Source organism: Bidens hawaiensis, unplaced genomic scaffold, assembly GCF_021521415.1.
Source record: "Bidens hawaiensis isolate Kalapana, Puna unplaced genomic scaffold, B.hawaiensis_p1.1 tig00025215_1, whole genome shotgun sequence".
NCBI lineage: Eukaryota > Viridiplantae > Streptophyta > Magnoliopsida > Asterales > Asteraceae > Bidens > Bidens hawaiensis.
Genome location: NW_027494024.1, coordinates 110327 through 122421, shown reverse-complemented (window position 1 = coordinate 122421; position 12095 = coordinate 110327). Strand labels below are relative to the sequence as shown.

At 29.4% G+C, this 12095-nt stretch overlaps 1 protein-coding gene across 1 annotated transcript; it reads right to left on the bottom strand.

Annotated features, from left to right (window-relative positions):
• Positions 1-7080: 7080 nt before the first annotated feature.
• LOC143571199 (cytochrome P450 76T24-like) lies at positions 7081-9417 on the bottom strand. The gene is made up of 2 exons (XM_077056686.1): positions 8406-9417; positions 7081-7749 (listed from the first exon to the last, which is right to left on the bottom strand). Exons 1-2 carry the CDS (start codon positions 9303-9305, stop codon positions 7141-7143), a joined length of 1509 nt encoding a protein of 502 aa, XP_076912801.1. The 5' UTR covers positions 9306-9417; the 3' UTR covers positions 7081-7140.
• Positions 9418-12095: the final 2678 nt, after the last annotated feature.

Genomic DNA, 12095 nt, shown 5'->3' with positions numbered 1-12095 from the left:
ATGTCACTTAACTAAAATAAATAAATAAATAAATAAACGAAATGACCAGTTTACCTCTGACTTAACGGACAAAATAGACGGCGATAAAAGTAGTACTAAAATGAAATGTTTTTGAAATGTCAAATATCCAGTTACAATAAATACAAAAAACAATACTAAAGTTGCGTAATTAAATAAATCACATATATGAAAATGACATTTAACTCTTAAAAAAAAGTTTTGTAGATATTAAATAGTTTTAAATTACTAGAGGAAAACTATTTTATACAAAAGAAAATTGTTTAATTTTTAATTAAGAAAACCCGTACGAAACAATGATTATAAAGGTTATTTATAGAAAATTAGCACCTATGTGTAATATTCAAAACATGTGGAAATCATTAATAATGACCCCTTTCTCTCTCCATCTATTGAGTTCGAATCTAATATACAAAGGAAAAACACCCTGTATCGATATTCATTATTCCATTTTAAACCGTTACACAAATTGAATTGCTATTTGGTTTTTGTTTGTTTTTACTAAAAGCGAATTGGTTATTCTGTTTAAATAAAAAATCTAAATAAGTTAAATATGAATAAAGAAACTAACAAATAAAAGTTACTTAAGTTTTAGCACTTGCCGTGATGTAATAAAAATATTTTATCCTAATTTTATTTAGCACCGCATAGCCGAATAACAAGTCATGGTAAAAAAAATATCCGGTTTTTAGTTCAGTATTCAACTACAATTTGGTTAAGCTGAAAAACTCTTCAAAACAAATACATAAATGGAATTGATGAACACCTTAACCCTATAAATATTTGAAAGAGTAAAATACCGAAATCGTCCATATGGTTTGATCAGTTTGGGGACTTTTGTCCAAAATGTTTGTTTTTTTATAACTGGATACAAGTTCGTCAAGGAGATGGCTTTTGGTTGATTTGACTTGGACACACAAGATTTGAATTGATCGAACTGATGATAACGAAATATATGCATAAATAACATGCTAAGACGATGATAACTAATTATATATTTTGTTTTTTCAATAGTGAGGGTAGTTTAGTCAATTTACACTGACTTAACTGAAAATTTTAACGGCGTGAGCTTGTAAGGATCACCATAGTTACAAAATGCATATCTCTAAACAGGGGCGGATCTATCCCTAAACAAATATTAGTATTATAGGGCTAAAATCTTGACCGACCCGTGTGAAATTTTGAAACCAACCCCTATAGAATTTTAAAATCTGATGGGTGATGAATGAAAAGTAGAAGAATGAATAGCATCACCAGAAAATTTTTCTTTAGCTTGTGTAGAGATGGTTCAATGGTGTTATTTTGAAAGTATACAAGTGGTAGATGTCCTAACTGAATTTTAGTTATATGAGCTTAACTTTGGGTATGAAAGTGTTTATTGGAGTTATACCATGGAGGTTTTATTTAAAAATTTTAGACATCAAAATCCATCTATTATGCAAAAGTAAATAAGAAATAAAAAATGAAAACGAAAACTATAAATGTAGTTTGTTTATTTATGTTATTATTTTGTTCAATTTAGCATGAAATCATATAAATTCTTTTGATTCTCTATTGTTTACATTTTATTTAATTTCACATTATCATCTTTTCTATTTATTAGATCATATGTACTTTTTTGTAACTTACTTTAATACGAAAAATTTAAAACAAATATTAATCGGTATAAATGTCTAACCTAGAGTTAACAACTTAAAATGGCCAGGTGGCCGATTATATCAACAAGGAAAAAATATATCATATATACATTTAAACAAGTATGAATTATATTTTATGTATATTTTTGGTTCAACCGTAAAAAAAAATATATACCGATTTGACACGACCTGAACGGGCGAACTGGAAACGTATATTTTTTTTTTATATATAAGGGTACTAACCAAAAACATTTCCAACTCTTATGTGAAAATTTCCTGGATCCGTCACTAAATTTTGAACCTTTAGAATCTAATTTTTAATTACTTAACTTTGAGAATCAATCATTAACTACAAATCACATGAACCAACTATACTTAAGCCTTATTAATTAGATCTATCAAGCCCACATGGGGCTTTCACTACATTTTTAACTTCCACATGGTTACATTTAATATCATACTAGGGTATATACCCGCGTAACACGTGGATGAAATTACTTGTTACTAAACATAATCAACTTAAATATCAATTTAAACAAACATAATATATATTTCTTTAACTATTAAAACTTGATAGATTTACATTGTCACTTAACACATCACCATACCAGCCAAAAAGTAATAGATTTACGTTATCTTAATATTAAAACTTCCAAATTACAGGAAGTTAATTTGAACATAACAAACATAATAAATTTAAACAACAAATTCAAGCAACACAATACTTCTTCAAACTTTCGGACTAAAACGTTAACCATTTACATTGTCTAGATCTTAAAAGTTAAAAGTTACAATAAGTTAATGTACATCGAACAACCAAAAAACATCAACAAAAGACATAAACATGTACTTTCATATTAAACCACCATCAACTTATTCAAACATTCTACCAAAAGAAACTCATTTTGTTTCACCACCTGAAAATATAATCAAACAATAGCATCCAAATTAAATATACCATAATAATATATTTAATAATGAGTAACATTTGAACATTAATAAAGTTGTTTTTATTAAATTTTTGTTTTTATTAAAACAAAATAACATATAACAACAAACAAAGTAAAATGACAACATAAAATATCTTTCTAACTTAAACCATTAAACCAAAAATATATATCAATAAAAACCTTTTTTGGCCGTCATTTTATACCTAACAAATTTGATACTCTTTTAAAACAACCTGTTTTGAAATATTTTCAAAATAGTTACAAAATATAATAAAATTGGAATTAGTCAACTTTAAAATATTATGAATTTTTTTTGTTTTTTTTTGACCAATCTTGTAACAAACTTTTAAATCACTGACATTAATATTTTGTTAAACTTGAAAACGTTTTACAATAAATGAATTTTCAAATAACTTTGAAAAGATTAAAAAATTTTATGTTGACTTTGAAAATAATTAAAGGTGAAAAAATATGATGCAAAATCAATGAAACAAAATATAAACGTATAAGAAATAAATTATCAAATATTTTTAATATTTTTTTAAAACATTATGAAGACTTAGACCATCAAATTGTTTGGATGTTATAATTATAAGATTTATATTACGTTTAAAAAACTTTTTAGTTAAAATGGATAAAAATATAATACGTGTTTATTATATATTATTGAGAAATTTAGTGACATTAATATTTTGTGAAAACAAATTCAAAAAAAAAAATTGAACATACATAACTAAATTTAAAACGGTGAATATAAAAAGAAACTTATGTTTCGGGTGTGGAATCTCATAATCAATTGAATCTACTATAAATAATAACAATAAGAAATTAATATGTGATTAATTTAATTTTTGAAATAGAAAGTGACATTAATATTTTATGAAAAGTTGTCATCTTTAATAATATTCACTAAATCATATGCGCCGAATAATATTTATAAATGATGATAAAACGGTTATTTAATTTATGATATATTAAATATTGATTATTAGAAATTCTGTCAATTTGAATATTGTGTTCTAAAATAACGCGGTTATTATTTTAGTATTAGTTAATAATTAATATTCACGTAAATTAAAGTAAGTTTACATTACAATTATGGTAAGTATTTTTAGTTTGACAATCAGTTTTTTGAATATTAAAATGATAACTTATTTTAGTTAATGTCAAATCACAAAAATTAAAATCAAATCAGTTTTAATTTTACTAATATGACTAATTAATTTAGAAATAATTACAAAAATGAAAATTAAATCGGTTAATTTGAAAACTTCAAATATTTATGAAAAGATTTTGAAATGAGTTTAAAATTATGGAGAGTATTGCCGAATAATATTTATAAATGACGATAAAGCGGTTTTTTAATTTATGATATATTAAATATTGATTATTATAAATTATGTCAATTTGAATATTGTGTTCTAAAATAATGCGGTTATTATTTTAGTATTAGTTAATAATTAATGTTCACGTAAATTAAAGTAAGATTACATTACAATTATGGTAAGTATTTTTAGTTTGACAATCAGTTTTTTGAATATTAAAATGATAACTTATCCTAGTTAATGTCAAATCACAAAAATTAAAATCAAATCGGTTTTAGTTATACTAATATGACTAATTAATTTAGAAATAATTAAAAAATGAAAATTATCTTGGTTAATTTGAAAACTTCAAAAAGTTATGGAGAGTATTAAAACCATTAAAAATTTGTTGAAAAAATGGTCAATTTCTGAATTTAAAAGGAGTTTAAATATGTTAATTAAAAAGGATTTTAAATTTTGTAATTTTAAGTTTGAATTTGATCTTCTATGTAAAGATAGAAATAATTTGAAATATCTTGATTTATGGGAATAATAATATTAATAAATTATGGAAAGTTGTCATGTTTAATAATATTCACTAAATCATATGTGACGAATAATATTTATAAATGATGATAAAATGGTTATTTAATTTATGATATATTAAGTAATGATTATTAGAAATTATGTCAATTTGAATATTGTGTTCTAAAGTAACACGGTTATTATTTTAGTATTAATTAATAGTTAATATTCACGTAAATTAAAGTAAGATTACATTACAATTATGGCAAGTATTTTTAGTTTGACAATCAGTTTTTTGAATATTAAAATGATAACTTATTCTAGTCAATGTCAAATCACAAAAATTAAAATCAAATATGTTCTAATTTTACTAATATGACTAATTAATTTAGAAAGTACTACAAATATGAAGATCAAATCAGTTACTTTGAAAACCTAAAAAAATTATGGAAAAATTTTGAAATGAGTTTAAAATTATGGAGAGTATTAAAATCATTACAAATTTGTTGAAAGATTGGTCAATTTCCGAATTTAAAAGAAGTTTAAATATGTTGTAATTAAAATCATGAAAACTTTATAACTTATTTATTCTGTTTTCCATATATAACGTAATTGGTTATATATAAAAAATATAATGTATCTTACAATATAATAATATAATAATATTTTAAGTCAAATATATTGAAATATAAAAATGGTAAGGTGTAAATTTATTATTTCTATCAAAATAAGATATAACAACTAATTAGAAAAGGTAATGAATTAATAATAACAAAATTACTAAAATTATAATAATTATTATAAATTATAGAGGTTATCATTAATAAATAGATAAATATAAGATACAAAAATAAAGTTTTTCTTTAATATATCGGTTCTGATTAAAATATATTAAATTGACAAAACCAACAACTATATATGATTGATTATATAAAAATCAAATAAATTACATGAATTGTGAAAAATACATAAATACATGAATAATAACAAAAATATACATCAATATTAAATAAAAAATAAGATATCTTATCAACAAATCTTCAATCCATGAAATTAGCTATATCAAGTTGGGAACATAACCAAAAATGAGAAAAATAAATATTAATATTCGTTTTACAAATAATAAATTTTAATCGTGGTAATGTTACATGTAATGAAATATTTACCCAGTAATTCATAAAATTCAACTTTAATTTAAATTTGAAAATTTATAAATTTTAAATTACATCGTTTTAGAAATAATAAATTTTAGTGATGGTAATTTTAGACATTATGAATGTTTGTTTAATCAGCCATTTAAAAAGTTCAACTTAAAGTTAAAATCAACTTTAATGTTTGACCAGACAATTTAAAAATATTTGACCAACTTAAACGTTTGACCAACAATTAAATAAAAAAATCAACTTTAATTTAAATTTGGAAATTTAAACTTTTTAAATCAAATAGTTTTAGAAAATAATAAATTGTAATGATGGTAAGTTTAGACGTTATAGAATATTGACCAACCATTTACAAATTTCACTTTAACTTAAATTTGGAATTTAAAATTCGAAATTGTAATTGTTTTAGAAATAAAAAAAAATTAGTCGTGGTAATGATACATGTTATGGAATGTTAAACTACTGATTTACAATTTATTATTGGTCTTACCGGAAAAAGAATAATGATAATGTCGATATATGAAACTTTTTATTTAGAACCTAGAAGAACAACATGTGAAAGAAAAAAACAGGAAAAATATAAAACTTCAAATAAATATAAAACAACCATTGTTATAGGTATAACACATGAACGAAAAAACTTACCGGAAAAACGTAAAAACGTAGAAATATTAGCTTCATCGCCGTTTATGATTTAGAACATAAACTGATTTTAAAAAAAATAGTTAACAATGAAAACAAAGATAAAAAGGTTAGATCTACAATAACCGGAAGAATATATGACGTTGCCGGAAAAAGATATAACCTTGCCGGAAAATCATATAACATTGTTGGCCATTAGAGTATAATATATAACCTTACCAGGAAACGATTAATCTCGATCTACATTACCAGAATATAGAATATGGTGGATGGTGGAGTTAGTAAGCCGAGAGAGATAGGGAGACAGAGATAGAGATTAAATACAAACAAAAACGGAAAACAAAAAACTTACAGGAAAATCTTACCGGAAAACCGTAATAACTTCAAAATATCAATTCAATCTTAGATTTTGATATACAACCTAAAGAGATTATTACAAAATCATATAACAATTAAAATAAATATAAAACCATTTCGGAAAACCTTGCCGGAAAAAGATATTACCTTGCCGGAAAATCAAATAACATTGTTGGTCATTAGAGTATAATATATAACCTTACCGGAAAACGATTAATCCCGATCTACATTACCGGAATATAAAAGATGGTGGATGGTGGAGTTAGTAAGTCGAGAAATAGAGAGAGAGAGATAGAGAGATCAAAATGATTTTGACGGAAAATATTAAGGTTAATAAGTTTTTTGGTGTTTGGTCAACATGACACATGACAGAATATTAGAGCACATGAGAATGAAAATATGATGACTCGATTGCACATGTGAACAGCCTAAAAAAAGACTATGTATCCACATTGTATTGCTTTAATAGTATTTAAAAATAAGTATAAAGTACTCACCCAACTTCAAAATGATACAACCAAATTATTTTCTAAACTAAACTGAAATATCAAACTTTGACTGGGATTGCCATTAGAGGAAAATTCTTTTGTAAAGTAAAACCGAACTTATCAGCCATGTCCATATCTTGTGGACTTAGTCCCCCTTCAATCTTCCATTCAAACTTGTAAATCAAAGATCCCAAAATCACATGCAACAATCTATGAGCAAGTGGTAATCCTGGACTCACCCTTCTTCCAGCACCAAATGGAATCAACTCAAAATCTTGACCTTTATAGTCGATTCCATTTTCAAGAAACCTCTCTGGCTCGAATCGTTGAGGGTTCGACCATACGTCGGGATCTTGCCCCATGACCCACAAGTTAAACAAGACATGTGAATCTTTTGGGACCATGTAGCCTTGGATCTCCATGTCGGTTATGGCTTTGTGAGGGACCAGAAAAGGAACCGCAGGATGCAAACGAAAGGTTTCTTTAATAACCGCTTGTAAGTAAGGGAGCCTTGAGATGTCTGATTCGTCAACACTTACGTTTTCGTTTCCTATTATTTCCTTGAGCTCAGATCGCGCTTTTGACATTTTTTCGGGGTTGTGAATTAGCTCAGCCATTGGCCATTCCAATGTGCTCGATGTAGTGTCTGTTCCGGCAAGAAACAAATCCTGTCCAAATATCACGTGGGAATTTTTAATCAGTTTGCAATATTCTTATATGAAATACAACTAGTCAATATCAGACGAATCATTTTTTAGGAAAAAGTGGTACGATTAACTAGCTAGTGTCTTTATTTTCTAAAGACTACCCAAGAAACAAAAATAACTAAAAAAGTCCTATTTTTTTCTTCCTTTCTAAGATTACCCATGAATTACTAAAAATGTCTTTTTTGTTCAAGATTTACCTAATAAACAGAAAAAAAATAAAATAAAATAAATAGAAAGATTTTTGAGTAAAGTGTCATTTTAGTTCTTATGGTTTGGTAAATAATGCGAATTTAGTCCAAAAAGTTTATTTTTTGCATATGGACCCTCCACGTTTCCCAGTTCTTGCCAATTGCATCCAAATCACTAATCCCGTTAAATTTTCTCGTTAAGTCAGGGGTAGACATGTCTTTTCACTCTTTCTTTATTATAATACTTATTTAAGTAAATTGCGGTTTTCGTCCCTTTGGTTTATTAAAGATTAAAATTATCCAGGAAACAAAAAGATGTTTTTTTGTTTTTAAAGATTACCCAACAAACAAAAAAGACCCTGGTATTCCAAAATGTTTCCAAAACATATCACTTTTTTCAAACATTTAACATGAAACAAGATTACTTACAAATAGCAAATGCCGTATGTCATCCATGCTAAGTGATGATTCTTCATTTTGGTTAATATCCAATAACAAATCCGTAAGATCCTTGCTTGATGATAAGCATCCACCACTTCTTGCTTCAATTCGCGCACTTATATGCTGCTCGAATATCGCCATTAGCTTCGTCACATAAAGTCCTGACCGTTTCCGCAATCCTTGTGGATCAAACGGACGAAGAACCGGAAAGAAATCGGCTAGATTAGGTGTCCCACCAACCTCCATCAAACTCCAAACAAGATCCTTAAAATCTTGTGAAGAAACTGCATCATACTGAGCTAGATCAATGGAGAAGATGAAGTTTGAAAGAATGTTAAGAGTTGTAGTGGCTGCTGTTTGACCTACGTTGACCGGTTTGCCGATTTTGGAACACCCATGCACGTAATCAAGAAGCTCGTGAACCTTGTTCTTTCGGAGGTGTTGACTAGTATCGAGTTGGCGTACGGAAAACAAGTGTTCTTTGGATATTCTTCTTAGTCGTCGCCATTGATCACCAACTGGCAACCAGCTCATGGAGATTTTATCACGGTTGTGCGTGGCGGCTGCCTGTGGGACTGATCTACTCGAGAAAGACATATCATGCTTTGAAAATAATTCTTGAGCGGTTTTATGAGACGAAACAACGGTCATGGTGGTGCTACCGAGCTTAAGGGACATAAGCGGCCCATAGGTTTTGCTTAGGGCCGCTAGCGAGTGGTGTGGTTTGTCTCGGAGTTCAAAGATGTTTCCGATTAGTGGGAACGGGTATGGGCCGGGTGGGGGCGGGGGTCTAGCGGCGACCGCTAACTTTCGGTGGCCGAATTTGGTAATAATGGTATAAGAAGATATAACAACTGAGAGAAAGATGAAGATGATTGTGTAGTCCATTTATTTAGTTCACAAGAGTAATTAATTAAAGTGTATGCGGTCATGCATGGTGTTAGTTTATATTGGTCACTGGTGGGGGTCAAAAGATGGGAATTTGTTAATTCGATTATTCGAAGGCTTAAAAGTTGGAAGTTTTGCTATGAAATTAGGAATAAGACTAAGGCATTTATTGTTGTTGGATTCTGAAGTGGTCTACTGGTAGGAAGTATGAGGTTTTCAATAAAGATCTAAAAGGCAATCTTTATTTACAATACTTTAGGTGGGACATGAGTGACTTAATGGAAGAAGTGAGATCTTTGTAATCTCCAGCTCGTTTCAGAGAGCGTATGAGTTTTATCATCAATGAGTCGTCGAGCGGGTGAGTTTTCTTCCGAACTGTAGATAACTTGGAGGCGTTTAAGGGTTTTGTACATCTGTGTTGGACTAGCTGACGGTGGCCTTTTGTCATTTGATCACTCCATACGAAATAACTAGACATTCTATGTTTGTTGTCCGTTTATAAAAAAAAACCTATTGCATTTATTGTGGAAAATTGTTAAAATTTTGGTTGATTAAGTATATATAAAAACAAAACGTTCCATCCAAATATCAATCAAGGTGTTACTCATCAAGTACGTCATTGAATGTCTATTATATGATGAACGTTAGGTAAGACAAAACATGTATGATTAAGGGGCTGTTTGGGATTCCTTATTTTTGTTTCTTATAGCTTATAACTTATGGGTTATAAGTTATAAGGTGTTTGAAAAAGTTGGGTTATGTGAGTGTATAAGGTATAAGTTACAACTTTTTAACTTATACCTTACGCCTTAAATAAGGTATAAGGAGTTAAAATAAAGAATCCCAAACACCCCTTAATTATACACTTTTCACCCAATATTAAAATATTTTAATATCTATCTCTACTTATATACTAATAAAAAAAATAATAATGTTAATATGCCATAGCCACATGGTTCTTAGCTATACATGTATTTTAATCTATACCCTTATTAATTTATGTTGTCAATAGAAACAAAGAAGATATTTTATGTTAAAAAATGATTTAAAGGATCAACAATATTGGCAGCATCTCCGATAAGAGGTTTTTAAAGCATATTATGTCTTATTTGGAGGAAAGAGAAAATCTAGGTGGAGGAGATATGTGCTAAGTGGAGGAGAGGTTGAAAGAAGTGCATCAGAATTAGGGTCTTTGAAGAAAAAGAGAGGAGATGGGGGAGAGAAGGAGGGTTTGAGTGGGGTTAGTGGGTGAGTAGGAGAGAGATAAATGGGTTGTGTTTCAAGCTTTCTATAACATTGGAGATGCCCTTAACACCATATCCTATGTTTGTAGGGTCAAATATATGATTTCCATTTCACTAGGTATTACCACCACTGAAAGCTCGTTTTTTTTATTTGGCATCATTGTAAAATAGTATAAGTAAAGGTTATTATTCTCTTGAATAAAATCACTGTAATATAATTATCCTCAATACAATTTTTCCTTTGTAATTTCCTCATTTTAACATGGTATCAAAGCATGGTTTTTAATCTGCACATCATCTACCCACCTTGGAACCAATCATAACCGAGTCACCATGGCCAACGAAGGTAACTCGGGTAATGACCTCACCTTACAACTTGCCAACCTGCTAAAAAATTCCCAGCCAAAAAACCCAAAACTATCCGATAGTTTACAGATCAATCTGAAACTTAATAGTCAAAACTATGAACTATGGACTAGGATGATACGGGTCGCCATAGGCGGAAGGTCAAAAAACTTGCTGAAACATTTAACTTCAAATCCACCAGATCAAAATCATGATACCTACTAACAGTGGGAACAAGACGACTCAGTCGTTTTTTCATGGCTAATACAAAATATTGAACCGGTGCTTGCGGGCAACCTAACCGAGTTTCCCACTGCAAAGTCGTTGTGGGATGCTCTAGTGGTAACTTATAGCAGCGGTAGAGACAAGTTGCAGACGTTCAACCTTCATGTTAAAGCTAATGACATCAAACAGAATGAAAATTCCCTTGGATCACACTACAAGGGATATGGGTGAGATTGACCGAATCCCATGAAGTGTCCAGAAGACATCCGAATCCCATTAAAAAGGAAATACTTCGGTTAGAGCCCCTCCCTACCGCAGAACCAGCCTACGCGACTGCCCGTAAAGAATCGGCTCATCAAATATTATGGGATGGATCAACGCTTGTTGATACAGTGACATAGCAGCCGGTTTGAGACTCCCCGAAGCAGGAGTAGGGCTCGCGACAAAGAGTCAGCGTCGATCTGACAGAAAAAAAGTTCGGACCATCAAACAAAGAAGAAAAGTCTCATCATAAGTGTACTCACTGTGGTATGACCAAAGAGCAATGTTTCAGGCTTGTAGGGTATCCCGAGTGGTGGTCCGATGGTCACAAAAAAGGAATAAAAAATACTGGACCGGGGATGGGGAAAGCCTCCTCAGCGGTGAGCAATAGTGAAGCCGTCAACACCTTTAATAATGATCGGAACAGTGGATTTGGGGGAGTGGCCATGGCACATGATGAAGAACAGGGGGAATTCTCCATGACAAAAAGTATTGGGTTTGAGAGAGGTATCTCAAAAACCCACTGTTATCTCCAATCTAATTGCAATTTACCCCTTGAAGATTCTAAAATACTAAAAGCCACCAATTTTAATGACTTTAAAAAAAAGGTTTTATGAATTCCAAAAAATACCCAATGTTTAGTGGCTTGGCTTTTATGGCTCAAAATTATAATAGAAGTAGACAAAAACAATCATGGATATTTGATTGTGGAGCC

Excerpts from the sequence above, each read along its gene's own strand:
- LOC143571199 (XM_077056686.1), bottom strand. The coding sequence starts at position 9,305 with ATGGACTACACAATCATCTTCATCTTTCTCTCAGTTGTTATATCTTCT. Across the intron at positions 7,750-8,405 it reads ACATACGGCATTTGCTATTT|GATTTGTTTCTTGCCGGAAC; the intron begins GTAAGTAATCTT and ends ATATTTGGACAG.